The following is a 20,877-nucleotide window of genomic DNA, read 5'->3' as shown; positions in this document are numbered from 1 at the left end:
CTTGAGTGCTGGAAAGAAGAGCTGGTTGCCAATTTGGCCTCAAGTGAAATTTCAAGGTGAATTCAAGGTGAACTCCCTTGAAGAGTTGAACTTCTAAGGAATTTCAAAAGAAGCAAAGGGAATTTCAAACAACTCTCCGGAGGGATTCCTTTTGGAGATTCCTCTGTCCCCAGCATGGCATGCCTTCTGTGAGGAGACACACAGACCCCCGCATGGACCCATGGCTCCGTCCGCCAGCTCAGGAAGAGCACCCAGCCGCCCAGAAAGGCATCCTCCAGCGATCTTCTAGTTGTTATCATACGTTTCCAGAATATTATGAACAGTTTACATGATTGCTTCTGGGGACATGGCAGGGACACCCCAGAGCAGCACACAGCTTGCAAGGAGATGTTGGAAACCTGTGTGCTGCTTGGCCGCCCCTTTGGGCTCCGTCCTGGTCTTTTTTGCAAAGATTTGGGGGAAGCTGCTTCCTCTCTGTTTTGGGGCCGTTGAAGGGAAAAGTCTCCCTCACCTGGCCTTAGCGTGAGATGGGGGGGACGAAGCAAGGGCCATGGCTGGTTTGTGGGCCCAACTTCCAGGGTCTGTGTGCGCATGTGCCTTGCCACCATCACCTCTTCTGGGAGATCCAGAGCACCATAACGCACCATTATTACTTTCTGGATAATGTATACGTTTTCACGATGGCCCGGCCTCCCTCCTTCATTTTTCATGAGAACTGGCACAAGATTAATGGTAGGCCCAGGAAGGAACATAGTGCCAGCCTGGCTTGATTTATGGACCACTTAGCATTGATGAAGCTGCAACCACGCCTCAAACAGCTGTTTGGCTGCATTTCTCTTTATCAAATCCTCCACCACGGCCACTTTCCCATTTTAGCCACTTCTCCAGCCGAGGTCTTCCTCCTTCAAGGGCCCAGTCGCAACCTGGACGGGGTCTCTGCCTTTCTTCCCTACCCGGCGGTGGAGGCCGGTTGCCAGTGGAGGTGCCTTGGGGAGCCTTTTTTTAAAGTTCAGACTAAAACCCAAAGCAGCAGTTCCACTGAACCACTGACAGTTCCTGAGTAATAGCTGTGTGTCCAAAGGGACTGTTAGTCCTGGGCCTGAGTTCCTGCATGGGACTGGATGGCCCTTGTGGTCTCTTCCAACTCTACGATTTTGTGATTCTATGGTCACCCAAAGACACATGCGCAATTTCGGCCAGAGAACCACATGATTCCCACCCATCTCCCTTTAATGCCTTCTTCAAGTTCCCACAAACCAAAAATAACAACAACCCCCAGGTGCATTGTTTTCTGCAATCCCAGATCGGTTGTGTTTTTAGCCAGCTTTTCTAAATGTTGATGAAAGTTTTAGGGACTTTTCTTCTCTCTTTAATGCAAATGTTTCTGGTTGTGGCCAAGATATTGTATTTTATCATGTTGTTCATTCCATTTATTACATTAAAGTGTTCCTATCCCAACCTATATATAGGTGAAGATCTCAGGGCAGTTTAATCAGTTTAAAACAATAAATAATAACAATCATTTTTAAAAATTGAAAATATATATTAAACATCTTGGCAATTGAAAACAGACATTTTAAAACCAGTTAAAACAATTTAAGATAGTATCAGCCCTAGTCCATGAACAGCCTGGTTGAAATCAGTTATGACAGAAGGCTGAAATGTGAATATGGAAAGCATTCTTTCTCCTTCCTTCCTTCCTTCCTTCCTTCCTTCCTTCCCTCCCTCCCTCCCTCCCTCCCTCCTTCCTTCCTTCCTTCCTCTGGCTCCAGATGCCCACATCCATCCCTCTTGACAGATGTGCTGGTCCTGGAACGCGTTACCCTTCCATAACTAGACCATCCAAATAACTAATTAACTGAAATTAGCTGATGCAGGCAGTTAGCTAATTGTTTTTTCTCTCATCACCAGAACCATGCCTGAATTATACATGAACTTACATGAATGTCTCCATTGTTTTTCCCCGGTCACCATTCCCAGGAGGCCAGTGAGGCCCAAATATAAGGGAATTGCTCTGGCATTCAGTCCGAACTTGGCCATCTTTTCCTCTCTCTGGAAACCTGAGCCGGAATCACTGCTGAACCTCAGGTGCATCCACCATGATGTGCAAAGTCCTGTTTCAGAGCAATCTCAGCCCTGGCCTGATCTTGTGGCAGGGAGTTCCATAAATGAAACCTTGTCATTGACACACACACTTTAATATTATTAGAAAACGATTCTCTCTTGTCCCAAGGGGTCATTCAGAAATCTCAGTCATGCCCCAGGCTTTAGCCCATTCTAGCCCAAAGTAATAAGAGGCATTAGCACTGAGACAGATATCCTTACTATGGGACCCAATGTGGTGTCAGGGTTTAATTTTTTAAATTCATTTGATTGATTGATTGATTGATTGATTGATTGATTTTAAAAACAACACATCTTTTTACATCTAAATGTTCACTTTAGCCACATGAAACTATGTCCATGGATATACATTTAGGCTGTGCGTATGATATTACAGTGTATAAAGGCATCCATTTGATGTTGCTAGTTGCTTTTGTCACAACTGTTGCATTCATAGGAATTCCATAGGAATGATGATTTATGAGTAACCTTAGTACAAGACCCTGGTCCAGAGCCATCTGAGGTTCTGACGCTGCCCTTGAACTGGGTTTGTAGGAAGAAGCAGGCTGAGTTCGCTCTGGCTTTTAGTCCACACTTGACAGGAACCATCTAATTTGCCGAAACTTAGTAAAGCCTGCAAATAAATACGTTGGATGGTTTTCTTTTTAAACGTTTGGATTAAACCTGAAGCAAATACTGGTTCTAGTCAAAAGCCAGTGGCTTTGATGCCAGCAGGATGGTGAAATCTGCCCTGGGTTTTAATCCGCACTTGATCAGTCAAAAGAGAAATGGAAGAAAAACAGGACTTTGCAGATTTGCTATTGGTTTTTGTAAGTCCATTTCTTTTGGGGGGTGTCCTTGAGGACGGTGGTGGGGTGCGTATTTAGGGTGCCCTTTGCGTGGCATTGTTTTTAGCCAACTTCTTCCTGAGCCTCAGGCAACAGATCAATGGAGGGGAGTCTGGGGCTGTTTTTCTCAGTGGAGGGGGGTCTTTTCTTGGGAGAGAAGAGGGGAGGCTGGGAAGGCTTTCCATGCGGAGGACCTGTTTCTGTGGCCATAAAAATGGATGAGGATGAAGGATTCAATGGGCTTTTTGAGATAACAGCATCCAGGCAGCATTAATTCACAATCATAAGCAGATAAGTATGATACATTTCTAATAACGCTCCTTTGCAAAGAGATGATAATTCAGATAATTCAGAAATATTTGAATTATCATCCAGGGCTGGGTTAGCCCCCCCCCCGGTTCTCCTCCCCCCACTTTCTTTTTTCCTCCTCTCCGGCATTGGCATGATTTGCTCTCTTTTGGGGTTAACGTGAGGCCCTTCCAAGCTTGTTTTCTGCTGCTCCAGAGACTAGGACCTGGAGCAATAGATGCAAGCTGCAGGAAAAGAGATTCCACCTCGACATTAGGAGGAACTTCCTGAGAGTAAGGGCTGTTTGACAGAGGAACACACTCCTTTCTCCCTCCTTGGAGGTCTTCAAACGGAGGCTGGATGGCCATCTGTCAATGGGGATGCTTTGATCTGGATTTCCTGCATGGCATAATGGGGTTGGACTGGATGGCCCTTGCGGTCTCTTCCAACTCTATGATTCTATGATTCCAAAGACTTTCGAATGAGGGCAGGGGAGCAGCCACAGAGAGCCATGGGTCTCATGCGCACAGACCCTGCAGCTGGAGGGAGAGGAGGGATGTCCAGCCACAGGGCCCACACCACTGCTGCCCAGAATCAGTTTTCCATAGAGCATTTTCCACAGACCATTTGCACTTAACGCCAGGCACAGAAAATGGTGCCAAGGCCATAATAACAGCCACATGCAAGAAAAAAGAGATAACAACTTAATGGTCGAACACTGACAGCTCAGGGTCAAGCACATCCAAAGGTCAAAGGGGCACAAACCTCTCCAGTCCCTCAAGGAATAACAACCAGTGCCAGCAAAATCAGCATTATGCCAAACTGCAAATCCACCCAGCATTGCCTCCTAAGAATAGCAGACCTTGGACATTATGCGCAAGTAATGGTGTGACCCATAACCGGTGTTAGGCTAGGATTTTTTGGGACACCGGGGTTTGAGTCCTCGCTTGGGCATGGAAGCACTTTGGGTGACTTTGGGCAAGCCTTAGAGGAGGGCAATGGTGGCAAACTGCCTCCCAAAAATTCTGGCCCAGAGAGCCCTCAATAGGGTTACCACAAAACGGAGTTGGCTTGACGGGGGCAGAACGACTTAGGGAGCTGGGGATGTTTAGCCTGGAGAAAAGAAGGTTAAGAGGTGATATGATAGCCCTGTTTAAGTATTTGAAGAGATGCCATATTCAGGAGGGAGCAAGCTTGTTTTCTGCTGCTCCAGAGACTAGGACCCAATGGAGCAATGGATGCAAGCTACAACAAAAGAGATTCCACCTCAACATTAGGAGGAACCTCCTGACAGTAAGGGCTGTTCGACAGTGGAACAAACTCCCTCAGAGTGTAGTGGAGTCCCCCTTATTGGAGGTCTTCAAACAGAGGCTGGATGGCCATCTGTCGGGGATGCTTTGATTGGGAGTTCCTGCATGGCAGAATGGGGTTGGACTGGATGGCCCTTGCGGTCTCTTCCAACTCTACGATTCTATGATTCTATGATGGTATGTAACACAAAGACGGATCCAGGCACACAGCTCAGCCCCCTCTCCCTGCTCTTTCCCAGGGACATAGCCAAGGGGGGGAGGGTCTTGGGGTCCGGACCCCCCTTCCCTTAGATAAAATGAATGGTTCATGCTGCCGCGCTCCCGCACCCAAGCCCCATTATAATAGTGGCACTTAGTCTGGACCCTCCCTTCCCAAAAACCTGGCTACGTCCCTGTCTTTCCCTCTGGCCCTCTGGCCTTGGTCCTTGCCCGGCTCAGGCCCCTGATGCGTTATGCGTTCTTCAGCCCATCGGAAGGAGAAGCGAGTAATTCCCTCACAGCCTTTCTTCATTATCAGGCCTTTTCCTTGTCGGTGGGGAGCTTATTTGCTGCTCAGGTACTTTCTGCCCCAAAGCAAAGTGACTCTCCCTTCTGGCCCACAAAGGCTGGCAGGCGTGAAAATCCGGCCCTCCAGCAGCATTAATGAAACATTAGGGTTTTAATTACACCATTATCCTGTTTATTTCTATAAATAATTCCAGAGCACTCATTCTCGTTTCTGCATTTGGGAGCAAATGACTTCAGGGAGAGGGATTGATTTTTCAGTCTTGCATTTCTCCCATCGCGGGGGCCGCTTTGTGGTCGTCTCACTCTTCTTTTGGTTGTCGGTTTAATCTGTGTATTCCCCCCCCCCCAAAAAAAAACCCTGCAATGCTGACATTCTTCACTGCAAAGTTTGTGGCAGTGGGTCGCTGTGTCAGCGGAGGCCGAGTCTCCCTTCCTTCCTGCACTTTTTGCACATGGTTGCCATCTATCTTGAAAAGCAGGAATGTTACCATGACACATTATATTGCTGGAAAAGTAACTTGTGTTCTTTTAAATACTTTTTTACCTTTTGCGGGTACAACAAACCTCGGGATTGAGCAAAAACCGGCACAAAACATAAGCAACCCTCTTGCATGTGAGCAGAAGCTGTTGCTCATTCCATGGCTGAAGCATCTCCACTTTCGGTTGAGAGCTGTTGGAACACAGTCGATAAAAATGGAGGGTTTCACTGGTTAATGTTGTCCTCTTCTACTGTGAGCCCTTTCTGTGCTTTTATTGATGGGCAGCTGACTTTTGTATGTACGTAACAAGAGTAAACCTTGTCACTTTGGAGGTATGCTGTTTAAATGATGCGTGCATACTAAGAGTCCGGAAGCTGCGCCAAAGCCATGATCCAGCCCTAAGGATTGGAGCGCAGCTTTGGTGCAACTTCCAGACTCTTAGTACGCATGCATTATTTAAACAGCATACCTCCAAAGTGACTCGAACCAGCTTTATTTTGGCCTGTCTGTATGGGGCCATGGTTACTATTTTTGTGGTTTTAGTGCTGCCATAAAACAGTGTTGTGTTATTTTTCATCCTTGCTGTGAACAATACCCAAAAAGCAAAAGGGCACATGCAGCAGCACAAAAGATGGTGACACTTTGCCTGTTGTGTCTCTCTTCAAGAACCCAGACATTGTGCTGGTCCACTACCTGAATGTACCTGCCATCGAGGACTGTGGGAAGCCATGCGGGCCCATCCTATGCTCCATCAACACCGACAAGAAGGAGTGGGCAAAATGGACGAAGGAGGAGCTGATTGGCCAGCTGAAGCCCATGTGTGAGTAGGTGGGGCTTGGGGAGGGGGAGCAGAGGCAGGCACTTCAGCCAAAGGTCAGGGTCTGGGGTCCTCACCCCCAGGGCAAGGCTGGCTTTGGTAACAAGGGGGCATCAGGAAAAGTCCCCATCTCACCCCATTCCTCCCAAGACACAGAGAGGCTTCTCCTTCTGGACCAAGAGACCCATAGAGGTCCTGCTGCCATAGATCCACTCTGCAGAACTGACCGTGTGTGTTTTCTGGGGGGGATAGTGTAAGTGTGTCCAGCACTGTCCCATTTCCCATTTCTCCAAGGCGGAGGGGAGCAAAGATGATTTCAAGTTTCATTCTTGGAAACCTTGAAGGCTGCTCTACAAAAGGAAGGAAGGGGGGAAGTAAGGCAACCAGAGCGCCTGGTGGAGGGGCTTGGTTGTGGGGCTGTGTTTTAAGCCCCTGATATTTGTAGCAAAGTCAACAATCACTGCGGGTCTAAGAGACCCCTTCTTTTCAGCCTTTCAGGGACTGGGGCCTTCAACATGCAAGGAGGAGGCGCCTTTAATAGCTGATCTCTAGAACAACAAGAATCACCTAGTGTGCGACAACAAAGCTTAAATTAACAGAGACTCTGCTGCAGGCCTAGGGAATCGGCACATATTTGCTATAACACACACTCACACACAATATTTCCTTGGATCCATTTGTCCTCTGTGTCCATCTTCTGTGTGCATTGTGTGTTAACATGTTGCCAGGACGCACATGCCGCCATGGTGGTGCTGTCCTCTGGCTGCCTTCTGCCAGTGCTGGTCCGGCTCCTCCTGGGCCCCTCTCCCCCACTCTGGCCCCACCAGCCCAGCCTTCCCAGTCCGAAGTGGGGAGAGGTCAACCCAGGCCCCCTTTGCTGCCGCATACAGATTGGGCCTGTATCAGGCCATGCATGGCCTCACTCCTGGCAAATCTCTCTGCCAAGCTGGCTACAGAATGCAACGGACCTAGAAAATGGGCAGAGGAGAGAAGGAGAAAATTGTAGTGACATAAAGAGTATTCATCAAAATTTGATACACACAAAATATCTGTTATTCTAAGATTTCGTAAGCTTTTTAAAGAGAAGGAATGATTAGCATTTCTTGATCAACGAGAGAGGCTATTTCCATTGTTAGGGTGATGTCCCCCCCATCTTTGCCCACAGCTTGGCTTTGAAAAACAAAAGAGAACAAAAGGAGAGAGCGTTTCAGACCTTCTTTCTTGTCCTGCTCCTCTCCCATTCAAATTCTCACAGAAGAGAAGACGGAGGTGGGGTGAAATCCTAGGGATGCCCAAGGGTCATCTCATCCAACCCCCTTCTTGGGTACATCACACTCTCTCATTCATGGATATTCTGAACTCCCCTTGCCAAAAATAAAATCAAGTAATAGAAATGCATGGTAGGTTTGCCTTAGCATCACCATGAGAGAGTGCAGAAAGAGGATTGGCCATGCCCTGCCTCTGAGGCTGAGAGAGTGTGACCCTCACAAAAGAGAAGAAGGGGAGCAGTGGGGTGCAATGGCAGGGATTCTGCCACGGATAACACCTAGCATTCAAAGGAATTCCCAAGGGTCACCCAGTGAATTTCTATGGTGTTCTAATCCCAGCTCAGCCATGTAAAGCCACAGACTGACATTGTACTGGGTGACCTTGGGCAAGGCACATCCTCTCAGCTTCACAGCAGAAGAAGAGACATAGTGCACTGATGGTGAGAGGGACATAGGACAAGATAGGATAGCATGGGATAGCATAGCATAGGACAGGATAGGATAGGATACAACAGGATAGGTTAGTATATTCAGAATATCCATGAGCGAGAGAGTGTGACCTCCCCAATGTCATCTTGTGGATTTACATGGCTGAGCTGGGATTAGAATGCTAGCCTCCACTTCACCATAGAAATTCACTGGGTGAGCTTGGGCAAGGCCCAGGCTCCCAGCTTCAACTCAACCCTATAATGCTAGGTAGAAGGCAGTTGGACAAGGTGACCCCTGGGAATCCCTTCCAATGCTAAGTGTTATTCATGACAGAATCCCTGCCATTGCACCCCACCCTTCCCCTTCTTCTCTTTTGTGATAATTCCTGGCTGACAAAAGAGCATTGCCATTTGCCACCCCACCCTTCCCCTTCCCTTCTGTGAGGGTCACACTGTCTCAGCTTCAGGGTCAGCCCATGGCAAAACTCCTCTTTATGCCAAGAAAACCCTTGGTTGCTCACATCTTCCAGTGCCATCCTGATGCTGAGCAGGGGGTCAGACTATATGTCCTCTAGGATCCTATGTATTCCTATGTATTCCTTCATAGCAGAAGGGGGTTGGACTGGATGGTCCTTGAGTCCGCAACTCTATCATTTCTTGTTGGGGCTTCAATCAAAGTTTATTTGTTGAGATTGGGTTTTCTTTTCTTTTTGTGTGTGTGCCTTCAGGTTTTTTCAGGCAGAGGAATGTTCTTTAAACCTCTGCCAAGCTTCCTTTTGACAGGATAATTGAGTTTGAAATGCAAATTAAATTAGCACCAACATACGCAATTAGCGTAAATGTTCGATTTGCCTTTTATTTTCATTCAGGAAATCTGTGAAAAATACTTCTCTAGCTGCTGACAGGGAGAGACAAAATCGCCTTTCAAAGGGGGGCTTGTGAAATGAATATATTTTAAAAGTATTCTGATCAAGTTCTCAATGGGAGAGAAGAAGAAATGGTTTGTCAATAGGAAAAAGAGAAAGAAAGGGGGAGAAATGAGGAGGGGGGAATGGAAAGGTCCCTGGCCAAACGGAGCCTCGGTTGCTTCTTCCATTCAGCCCAAAGGGCTTGTCCAAGGGACACATCCCCCCCCTGCCAATTTCCTCCCAATTTTCCTTGGTTAGTTTAGTATGGAAGTGACCATGATGTTTCTCCTTCATTCTCTAGTCTTGCAGCTACAAGAGCTGTGGCGGGAGCCAAGCAGGTTCCTCCAGACTCATTCTCAGAGGTCAGAGGCTGAGGGAGAGTCCACTGCCACCAGACCACCATCCGCCGCCCCCCACTGGCCCCAGCCCCTCCAGCCCTCCCTCTGCATCACAGCTGGGAAATGCTACTTGGAGGCATAACTGATCTCCAGAGGCCCAAAGCCAGCACTGGCCACAGCTCACACTGCCTGGGAGATCCCAGGAACTGCAATGCAAAAAAAGTAACCTTTCCAAGCTCTGCTCAAACATAGGACTCAATGGGTTGTTCCCATTGGCCCCAAAGATGCATGATCAGGGAGGAAGAGGGGCCTGAATAGCAGACCCCCAAGCTAAGGGACTCCCACCCCGCACCATGCTTGCAAAAGCACATACTCCAGCAAGATGTGGGGCAGCTCCCTTCTTTGGGTCTCATGCCAGACAGTCAGTGAATCCTCTCTGAGGTTTACATTAAAGAGACTATCCAAGGTGTTAGACTTGGAGAGACCCCTTTAGAATTGGCCTTTGCCCCCAGCCGCGGAACCCATCCTTCCCCACCATCCCTTGGCCTCCATTCTCCCTGCGCCTGCCCCTTTGGCATGGGCCTGGCCTTTCCCTGGAGGAGGCTGTGGGGCTCCAGGGAGCTTCAGTGGTTTTGTGTAGGCCGTGGCAGGGCCGTGGCAGAAGCAGGGGACAAAGGCCGTGCCCAGTGGCCCTGCCCTCATGCCCCCCACCCTGTTTGGGATGGAGAAGGGCCAAGCGGAGTCTTCTTCAGCCCTCAATGGAGGGGGTGGGGGTGGGTATAGGTAGCAGCAGGTTTCGAAATCTGCACTGCGTCAGGGAAGGAAAAAACCGGTGCAAGAATGACACCACAACGGCTGTAAATCTCTTTTATGCTTTGGGGGGGGAGTACAAAGTACAAAGTTCTGCCCAATGATTTAGCTTCTCCAGCGGGTGTCCATCCACACCTCCTCTTCCCTGTTTAGAGATGCGTATCTGTCCAGGAATCAGAGGGACCCCATGAAAAGCAAACTTGGTTGTTTTTTTAAAAGGGTCCCAGTTTTCATGCTGTTGATAATGATGTTTAGATTATTTGGGGGTTGAGGATAATGCTGACCTTGGAGTCTGGGGGAGAGGAAGGTGACTCTTAGCTGAGCCCATTTCAGGAGGGAACGGAAGCAGGACCTAGGGAGCATCCAGTGGGATCCACCAAAGCACCATCCCTTGAGCACCAGAAGGCTTTTTGTCCTGTGGATCAAGGCCAGGAGAACAGCAGCAGCTCCTGAGAAAGGCTCCCTTTGGGCCCAGTGCAGCTCCTGCTCCTGAATCCTAGAGCCAAACCCATTAAGCTCCCTCCCGTTTCCACATAAATCACGTTCCATCCCAGGCTTCACAGCTGGGTTTCCTGATGCTTCTTAGTTCCTCTGTCCCAAGGAGATCTGCCTGCCAATGTATCCAAGCATGGAGCCTCCGTGCACAGTGCACAGTGTCCAGGGAGGATGCTTGAGCCTGGCAGAGAGGGCCTCTTCTTCTCCCTGACCCCCACTCACCCTACAAAAAACCCAAACCTTCCTTTCTTTGCCTGTTGTGCAATGCAGCTCCCTAGACAGATACCAAAGAAATGGTTTTTCAAAAGATCTTCCAGGCCTTTGAAATGCAAAGTGTTCAGGCAAGCATCTCTCCTGCCCTTGCCACCTGCCCCCCATCTGCCCACCTCCCTCCTGAGAAGTTGGCCCCCTTTCACAAGAGCTTTCTCCTGGCAGGGATCTCAGGTGGCACAACTCCAGGCCCTGGACTGCATTACCAGGCCCAGGCGCCATGCAGAGATATACACAAAAACCATCTAAAATCCACAAAAGAGCAATTGCCTTCAAAAGGCACAAAACACACCATGCAAACTTTCCAAGTCTCACTGGCTTCTTCATCTGGCAAGGATGCTAAAATCATACAGAAGAAAAGTGATGGTGTTAAGAGTCATGGTCTCCGAGAAAGACCATGGAGGTTTGTGTCGGCATTTTACTGAGTTGTTATAGTTGTTCTCAGTTAAGATGGTCGGGAGGGATATCCATGTAGGCAGAGGCCATTGCTCCTCTTTGGCCATCTGGGCTTAAAGTCTATTAGCAGCCAGGTGGAGCCACACACACACACACACACACGCCTCCCATGTTCCTCAGCCCCCCACATGCACCGGCCGGCCAGGTGGGGCTTCCCTAAGTCCCTCTGAACTAGCCTGGATTTGTGGAGGGGGCACCGTGTGGTGCCAGCACCCTTTTGTCTCTGAGAGTGGCAGAGGGGTTGCCAGGCCTCTCATCTCTCCCCATCTCCTCCTTCCACCTCAAGGCCCAGGTGGTGCCCATGGGCTGAGAGGAATTCCTCCACGCCATGGGTGAATTCGCAGAGGGGTGAATACATCCTCCAGACCAAATCCTGTCATGCTCAGAGGCATTCTGGACACCAGGTGACCAGCCTCTGCACTTCACTGGAGGGTTTAGAGGGGCTGCTGAGGGCTGGTGGGGGAAGAGAGAGCCCTTTTGGGGCAGCAGGGGCTCCCAGGGAAAGAGGGGTTTTCCAAAGGGACCTCTGGCTGGCTGGCCTGCCCAGCCGTGGGCTCCCTCCATCATCCCTCCCTGGCACATTCCTCCTTCCCCACATCACAACCAGCCTCGCTTCCACAAAGACTGCTCCATGTCAGTAATCTATAAGCAACACGTTCTTTCTTTCACCTAATTATTCAAAGCACAGGGCCTGAAACATCCAACATAAACTCTTAAGACCGTAATCTTGGTGATTATAGAATATTTAAAGTGGGGGGGGGGAGAGAGATTGGGTCCCCTAACAACAAAAGCTTTAATATTGTACCAGAGAGGATCCAGAGGGATCCGTCCCCTTCGCCGGTCTGCCAGTGCCACCGTGTGGCTGCTGTGCCGAAGGAGAAAGAGGAGGAGGCTGTAGGGGCTTTCCTTCCCATTCAGAAAGGCTGGGCTGGGGAAGGAGGAAAGAAGGAGAAGCAAGTGGTTCACAATTGGCAAAAGGTCAGGCAAGGCTGCACTGTTACTCTGCAGAAAATGGCATACAAAGAGAAGGCTTAGTATCAGAAGAAGGAGGAGTGGAGACAACAAGAAAGAAGGGATATCAATAATCTAAGATACACCACAATACTTGTGAAAAACATCATGAGCTTGGAAGAATTACTCAGGAAGGCCAAAGAAGAAAGTGCAAAGTCAGCCGTTTTGGGGTTGTATGTGTGACATGCCTTTGAGCTGCCCTTTTGGCTAAGCTGGCTCCTGTGTGACCAGACCAAGGAGGGTCCCTTGGGAGGCTTTCCCGGCGTTGGGGGATGTTGGTTCCCCTCCAACACAGACTGAGAGGGAGAGAGAGAGAGGCGGGCGACAGGCGTCTTCTTGCCTTCCCTTCCCAGGCTTCCCTCCCCACCTTCCTCTTCCTCCTCTTCCTCTTCCTCCCTTCCTGCTGATTCATTATGTGTCAGGAAGCCAAGCGTGACATGTTAAAAGCCATCTTGATAGTATTTTATATGCAGCGCTAACCACTCTGGCTCAGAGGAGGTTTTCTTTCTGAAGGGCTGCAGGAGGGGGAGGAAAGCTAGACAATCTGCATATTGGATGTGCCAAGAGAGCCCCTCATTTACATTAAGCATCCCGAAATTCTCTCTTTGCAATCTGTCACCCTTCAGTGGCTTTTCATTTTATAACCTTCACAACAGAAGGGGGAGGAGGAAGAGGAGGAGGAGGAATGGAGGAAGATGACCTTTCCAAAAAGCACCACCAGCAGGACCAGGCCAGCTGGATCATCCCAGAACCAGCACTGGCTTTTGGGGGGTGGGTTTTTAGCAGGGGAGAGAGTCTCAGAGATGTGCAGTGCTCAATTTCAGGACACTGGCAAGGCATGCTTGGCCCACTGTGCCTTTGCCATAAGCATCCCACCTTCTCATCAAACAGGCCTTGTGGGTTTCTTTTTTCTCAGTGGTACTTCCAAAGCCTTTGGGGCCAAATTGTGGGCTGTAGAAGAAGGGCTGGACTGGGTTCCCCTCACGTCAGCCACCTCTTAAAAACATGCTACTGGGGCCAAGTTGTGCCTCCTTTTCAGAGCCTGGAACATATTCCTCTTTTGGACAACAAGTCCCATCTTATCCTGGCTTTTCTCTTCTCCCTTAGAAAGTGTCTTCCTTTTTAGCCAAGGTAGCAGAGAGGACTCTTTTTTCCAAAAAGGAAAAAAACCTAAAAACTAGAAGCCATCACGACACCCACTGATCTTAGGGTGCCACCCTGACCAGCCAATGCAAAGCGACAACAGCCTGGCCCTGGGGTTGGTTTGGAGAGGGGGCAGGGGCTGGCCTTGGGACCCCCCCCTCCCCCCTCCCGCCCCCCCCCCCCCCCCCCCCCGGACAGTCCACGGCATCAAGTGGACATGCAGCAACGGGAACAGCAGTTCGGGCTTCTCGGTGGAGCAGCTGGTGCAGCAGATCCTGGACAGCCACCAGACCAAACCTCAGCCTCGGACGCACAACTGCCTCTGCACCGGCAACCTGGGTGAGGAGGCGCCCAGGGAAGGCCAAAGGGGGCGAGGGCAGGGGAATGTTGCGTCCTCTGCCTTTCTAGCCCTCACAAGGTCCTCCCCAAAAGGGCTGGAGTTTTAGGGAGGAGGGAAGTTGAATGAGGAGGAGCAGAGAAAAGCCAGCCCTGGCTGGACAACCATTGGGTGGACAGTCCAGAGGCCAAAGCCAAGGCAGGGTTGACCCTCGCACCCCAGAACGCCTTCTTCCCCAGCCCTAGAATACAGCAGGTGATCCAGTGGATGAGAAGAGAAGCTCTCACACTTGCTCAAAAAGTAAAGGAGTAGAGTTTGCCATCACATTGGCTTAAAGCCCCACCGCTGCATGAATTCCACAAAGTTTCCTAAGGTGAGGAAGACTCAGAGGTGGTTTACCATTGCCATTGCCTCCCTGAAAAAATAGCCCCAGCGACCCCCCCCCTCCCCCAGGCCTGGCCCTGCTTGGCTTCTGAGATCAGTTGAGATCTGGTGGCACAGGTTCAGGGGCACGTCGGTTTGGCTAGGAGGCATGGGGATAACAGCTCTCTGAAGGCAGGGCCCAGGCATAGAAGCAGCAGAGGCAGGGAACAGAACAGGAGACAAAGCGCATTAGTGAGGTGAGGACCACACCAGACACTCTTTGGTCAAGAGCGGCCACTTATCCTCTGCTTGCCACGACTCACATTTCCTTCCTTGAGCAAAGCAGCTACCAGGGTCTGATCCATACAAGGATGAAGGCAGCAGGGCAGTCTCAGACAGAGGGGATTTCACGGACGCACACACTAAATTTCCCCTCTGAAAATTGCCCCCCCCCCAAAAAAAGCTACTGTTTGCTATATTTTGGAGAGGCAAATAGCAGCTGGCAGAGGACTTCTGGGAAAAAATGGTGTTTCATAGAACTGTAGAGTTGGAAGAGACCACAAGGGCCCTCCTGTCCAAACCCACTCTGAACCATTAAGCCCCTTCTGTATGGGCTTGGAGTGGCATTTCCAAGGGAGGCTGGTTTGCTGTATCCCGTTGGGCCATGTCTCCTGCTGACCCAGGGCCCCTTCCTCTCTTTCTCTGCTTCGTTTCTTTGGACAGGCGCCGGCAGCAGCGTGCACCACAAGTGCAACAGTGCCAAACATCGGATCATCTCCCCCAAGGTTGAGCCGAGGTCAAGCGGATATGGCGTCCACTCCGAAGTGCAGAACAACGATGTCTCTGAGGGCAAGAACGAGCACAGCCATGGCAAGGCTTCCAGCCGGGAGAAGCGGAATGGCAAAGTGGCCAAGCCAGTTTTGCTGCACCAGAACAGCACGGAAGTCTCCTCCACCAACCAGGTGGAGGTCCCAGACACCACCCAGAACTCCCCAGTCTCCATCAGCAGCGGTCTGAACAGCGACCCGGATGTGGCTGACAGCCCAGCCGTCACAGGGGTCTCCAGCGTGGCTGTGGCTTCCGTCATGGGGAATCTATCTCAGAGCGCTGCTGCAGCCGCTGTGTTCATGTCGGACGTCACCAGCGAGGCCGTCTATGCCATGTCCCCCACCACCGGCCCCAACTCGCACCTCCTTTCCTCAGATGCGGCAGCAGCGGCGCAAGGGCTGGTCCTGGCTGTCAGCTCAGAGGGCCACAAGTTTGCCTTCCCGACAACAGCCAGCAGCTCTGAAGGCCTGTCCATCTTGCCAGCCAGTGTCTCAGAGGAGCTAGTGCTCTCCACCACACTGGACAGCAGCAGGAAGATGCCAGAGACAACCATGAACTTTGACCCTGACTGCTTCCTCAACAACCCCAAGCAAGGCCAGACCTATGGTGGAGGAGGCCCCAAGGGGGACGGCTGCCTGGGTCCCAATCTCCGACAGTCGCCCACCACGGAGCGGAGCTTCAACTTCAGCACTGCCCTGGTGAAAGAGATCAAAACCGAGGACACGTCCTTCGAGCAACAGATCTCCAAGGAGGCTGCCGCCTTCTCCTCCTCCTCCTCCTCTTCTTCTTCCTCCTCCTCCTCCTCTTCCTCCTCCTCCTCCTCCTCTTCATCCTCCTCCTCTTCCTCTGCCTCATCCGCCTCCTCCGCCACCTCCTCCAACTCATTGACCCTGGCCCCCGGGCCCAGCCTGCTCCCATCCGGCGGTGGCCTGAGCCCCAGCACCACCTTGGAGCAGATGGACTTCAGCGCCATCGACTCCAACAAGGACTACTCCTCCTCAGGCTTTGGCCAGCCAGTCCAGAGCCCCCACATCCACCAGACCCCTTCACCCAGCTTCTTTCTGCAGGAGGCCCCCAGCAAGCCCTTGCCCCTGGAGCCCAGCGCCCACAACAGCCTGGCTGATGGCGGGGGCGGTTCCTTCGTTGGCCCCTTGGGCCTCCCCAGTGTCAAGACGGAGGCCTCACCCCCAGGCGCCTCCCACTGCAATGGCACCGTGGAGGCCCGGATCGAGCCCACCTCTTCACTTCAGCTCATGCAGTTCCAAGCCAACTTCCAGAGCATGGCGCCTGATGGTGAGGTCCCGATGGAGACCTCGCCACATGGGGAAGGAGCCGAAGGCCTGCTCAAGCCTGGAGAGCTACAGGCCTGCGGCACGGAGCACTACCTGCCACCTGAGGCCAATGGGGCTCTGCGTAATGGGAGTGGGGGCCTCCCCGTCCTCCAGGGGAACATGGTGCCTGGCCTCTACCCGGTGGCCCATCCAGCCCTCAGCAGCACCTCCAACATGGAGCTCAGCCTGGATCACTTCGACATCTCCTTCAGCAACCAGTTCTCCGACCTGATCAACGACTTCATCTCGGTGGAGGGTGGGGGCAATGCTCTCTACGGCCACCAGCTGGTCTCTGGAGACAGTGCTGGGCTGACCCAGGCGGCAGAGGAGGGCAACCGGGCCTCCTCCTCCTACGGCCCAGCCGAGATGTGCATCCCCTGCTGCAGCCCTCAGCAAGCCAACCTCCACCTCAGCGCCGCAGAGAACGGGGCCAGCACCATGGCCTACATGCATGTGACCGAGGTGGTATCGGCAGCGGCGGCGGCAGCAGCGGCAGCAGCAGCCCAAGGCACCCTGGGAATGCTCCAGCAGAGTGGGCGCCTCTTCATGGTGACAGACTACTCACCCGAGTGGTCATACCCAGAGGTGAGTCACAGAAAGTTCATGGGGTGGGTGGCTGAGTCTGTGGCATGGTGGAAGTTCCATATGGGCATGACTTCCCTTCTGGCTCCAATGGAGGCTTTGAATAAGTCCCAGAAGGATGAGCACTTTGGGGAGCTCCTGTAAGACTAACCAAAGCCTGGAGTGGATTCATTGCCCCACTGACACAAGGGTCATCAGTCGCTACCACCAGGGTGGGCTAGGGTGACCCGTGGGGAGCTGTTTCTTTGGGGCAAGTGCCTTGGGGTTGCTCAGGAGGGGAGGGAGGTGTCCCTATGCCCGCCTGGCACAGCTGGGATTCTTCCAGCACTTGGTGGGAAACAGGGTGCAGCACTTCAGGGAGTGGGGGGCCAGGAGGGTGGGGGGGATCCTTTCCATGCTGACATGGCAATACCTTCCTGCTCCCCCCCCCCCATTCACACAGCCCACTCTTCTGCTCCCACCCACATAAAATACTAGAGCAAAGGCAGGAAAGGGCCTGAGAATTCTATGGCAGCCGGGGTGGGGGTGGGGGTGGAATCTCTCTTAAGCAGTAATACCCCCACAACCATCTGCCAGCTCTGTACTGCCCCAAATCCTAACCCTGATACTGACCCTAACCCTAATCCTGACCCTGACCTCAACCCTAAACCCCAACCCTAAATCCTAGCCCCAACCCTAACCCGAAGCCCTAGCCCTTGCCCTATGTGTTCTGGTGGCCTTTTGGCCTGGCAGTGGGCTGGCTTTTGACTCTGCTGAGCTTTCCCCCTTTCTCGGGCTTGCCTTTGGGGGGTCCTCCCCACTGGCGGCCCCTCATCCTCTCTGCTCTTCCTCGCAGGGGGGCGTGAAGGTGCTGATCACTGGGCCCTGGCAGGAGGCCAGCAACAACTACAGCTGCCTCTTTGACCAGGTCTCTGTCCCGGCTTCCCTGATCCAGCCAGGGGTCCTGCGCTGTTACTGCCCAGGTGAGCCAAGGGAGCCCTCTGGGAAACCTTCTTGGGGGGAGAGAGGGAGGGATCCAGACCTTGGCAGCCCTGGCTGGAAGATGCCTTGCAGGTGAGCCCCTGTGGCTTCCTTCTGCCCAGCCAGGCCAGCCCAAGACTCCTGGCTCCTTCTTCCCATCATTCCCTGAAGCTGAGAGAGAGAAAGAGAGAGACTGCCTCTGAGCATGCAGGATCCCCTGCCCCTGTCTCTCTGGGGCCCGCAGGAGGAGACCCTGGCCCGCTTTCTGGCCTCCCTGGCCTCCGAAGGCCATGGGGAGGGGACCATGGGAAGCCCTGTCCCCGCTGCCTTTCCGCCATGGTCCCTTACCCTGGCTCCCTTCCTCCTGGGATGCCTCAGAGAAGGAAGAGCCTCCCTTTTTCTTTTTCTTCCTTGCCTTCCAGCGCATGACACGGGGCTTGTGGCCTTGCAAGTGGCCTTCAACAGCCAGGTCATCTCCAACTCCGTGGTCTTCGAATACAAAGCCCGGGCGGTGCCCACCCTGCCCTCCCCACAGCACGACTGGCTCTCCCTCGATGGTGAGTGCCCCGGCCAGGATGTGGGACTTCCCAGGGGACTGCATGTCTTCCCTGCCTGCTTTCCTTCCTGGGGGGTGAGGGGCTTTCGGGTGGGAGAGCCCCAGTGGAGGAGAGACAGAGCGAGGAGGAGGAGTTTCCCAGGGAGGAGAGTGGCCCCAAGTCCCCATCCCTCCAAGAGACGGGGGGGTGCCCTGCTGGGCTTTCCTATGGAGCCCCTGGGAGAGCCACCCCTGGTCCAGCCCCCTAGAGAGCCTCCATGGGGCAGGCTTGGCATGGGCCCTTGGGCCCCAGGGGCCTCACTTGCCGCCTCCTCCTCACCCCCCCCCCCCATTTCTTCTCTTTGGTCCAGAGAACCAGTTCAGAATGTCCATCCTGGAGCGGCTGGAGCAGATGGAGAGGCGCATGGCCGAGATGAGCCCGGGGCCCCAACAGCAGCAGCAACAGCAGCAGCAGCCGCACAAAGCCCCTGGGGCCCCCAGTGGAGGAGGCAGTGGAGGGGGCTCCGGAGGCGGAGGGGGCGGCCAAGCACAGGTACCAGCCCCCAAGCTCTGGGCCACCAGGAGGACCTTCCCTTCGGGTGGGGTGAAGTGGGAGGCTTAGCTAAAAGCAAAGGCAAACTCTGGGGGAGAGTTGGTCAAGCAGGGTTTCCCCTCCTCCTCCTCCCCAATGGACTTTTGGAGAAAGCAACGGAAGCAACAGCCCCAAGGACTGCACAGGACCCTCAGACATTGCTCCCTCCACTCCAGTGCACCTTTGCACCATTCATTACACTTGCGCACATGCAACACACTGACATGGAGCTGATCTATCCATGTCAGTTATTTAGGCCCCCTGCCTGCCACCAGTTGCCCCATTCTTTGCCCCTCAGTAAGGTTTAGTCCAGAAATAAGAAGAGACCACACTTGAAATCTCCCCAGAAGCCAAGATGCCTAGACTGAGGCTGTCATGTTTTGGCCACATCATGACTCATTGGAAAAACAATACAGCTAGGAAATGTGGAGGGAAGGAGAAAGAGAGGAAGGCCACACACCAGATGGAGGGACTCTATGAAGGAGGCCACAGGTATAAATATGCAGGAACTAAGCAGAGCAGCTGGGGTTAGGAAGACTAGGAGAAGACTCATCTACAGAGTCAAGATTGATTCCAGGGCAGTTAACAACAACCAAAAATTATTCAATGTTTATTTAAGAAATCAGTACAAAACTAGGAATGGGAAGGGTAGCCATGAAAGAACTAGACAAGATCCTAAAGAGCAAAGATATACAACTGAGTTCTAGAGTCGTCCAAGCCCTTGTGTTACCCATTACCTTGCATGGATGCGAGTGCTGGGCAGCAAAAAAGCCGGACAGAAGAAAACCGACTCTTCCTTTGCTCCCAGTGCATCTCAGGGACGACGGCCGCTTTGGGCAACTGCTTTGAGAGCCGTGTGGTGGTTGTGTGTGAGAAGATGATGACCCGGGCCTGCTGGGCCAGGTCCAAGCACCTCATCCACTCCAAGACCTTCCGGGGGATGACTCTGCTCCACCTGGCAGCTGCCCAGGGCTACGCCACCCTCATCCAGACCCTCCTCAAGTGGCGGTGAGTGCCCAAGGCCAGGCTTCGAGAGAAGAGGGTCAGGGCTGCCATGGGAAGGAAGGAGCAGTGGGATAAATGAGCTCCACTGAAGGCACACATATCCAAGTTGTGGTTGTTGTTATGTATCACTTCCCCACCCACAAAGGCTCCCAAGGCAACAAACAAAGACTAAAATCATACAGAGAGCCAAACAGTACATTACAAAACGTCCTAAAGGCAGTCTAATAACAATCCAAAAGTCGAAACAATTAAAGCAGCCATTTCAGACACTGAATGCCCTGCCGGACAGCACTGTTTTGGCTGCCCACCAGAAGCTTAAAAAAGACAGGACTAGCCTAACTTCCTGGGCAGGGAGTCCCACAGTCCAGGCGCCGCTACAGAGAAAGCCCCAAAAAAACTGGTTTCTCTCCAGGTGCTGCATAGTTGTAGGTTCTGCCCAAGAAGCTTTTGTTGCCTTTGGGGTGCTTTGTGACCTTTCCCTCTGTGGAAAGCAGGGTGCCCCACTGGTATTTATTTCCCAACCCAGCAGAGAGGTTCCCCTGAAGAAGCAGCCTGGCATGACCGTCCCTTTTTTGTCTCTCCAGCACTAAACATGCAGATAGCATTGACCTGGAGCTGGAGGTGGACCCCCTGAACGTAGACCACTTCTCCTGCACACCGCTGGTACTGCCTGCCCCCAACCATCATCCTCAGAGGGAGAGGAGGGTGGGAGGGAAACCTCAAGGTTGGAGGGCAAGAGAGTTGCACGGGTCGCTCCTCTTTGCCTTTGTTTTAAGGCCATGGGCTTTGCAGCTCTCCTGCCCTTTGGTCTGCCTGTTCTGTAGCGCTTTCCAAACCTGCCAAGGCTGAGAACAGAGAGAAGGAG

The 20,877-nt window shown here is 52.4% G+C and overlaps 1 protein-coding gene across 2 annotated transcripts in view; it reads left to right on the top strand.

Moving 5' to 3' along the window:
* CAMTA1 (calmodulin binding transcription activator 1) overlaps window positions 1-20,877 on the top strand; it is a 313,956-nt gene that overhangs the window by 275,563 nt on the left and 17,516 nt on the right. For both annotated transcript variants that reach the window (XM_042479072.1, XM_042479073.1), the window contains exons 5-12: window positions 6,202-6,355; window positions 13,678-13,818; window positions 14,903-16,923; window positions 17,756-17,882; window positions 18,303-18,437; window positions 18,787-18,968; window positions 19,816-20,015; window positions 20,597-20,675. In XM_042479072.1, coding sequence (XP_042335006.1) covers window positions 6,202-6,355; window positions 13,678-13,818; window positions 14,903-16,923; window positions 17,756-17,882; window positions 18,303-18,437; window positions 18,787-18,968; window positions 19,816-20,015; window positions 20,597-20,675 — 3,039 coding nt within the window. The remainder of the gene's footprint in view (window positions 1-6,201; window positions 6,356-13,677; window positions 13,819-14,902; window positions 16,924-17,755; window positions 17,883-18,302; window positions 18,438-18,786; window positions 18,969-19,815; window positions 20,016-20,596; window positions 20,676-20,877) is intronic.

The sequence above is a fragment of the Sceloporus undulatus genome, chromosome 7 (assembly GCF_019175285.1).
Source record: "Sceloporus undulatus isolate JIND9_A2432 ecotype Alabama chromosome 7, SceUnd_v1.1, whole genome shotgun sequence".
Taxonomy (NCBI): Eukaryota; Metazoa; Chordata; class Lepidosauria; order Squamata; family Phrynosomatidae; genus Sceloporus; species Sceloporus undulatus.
This window is presented reverse-complemented; position numbering and strand designations above follow the sequence as displayed.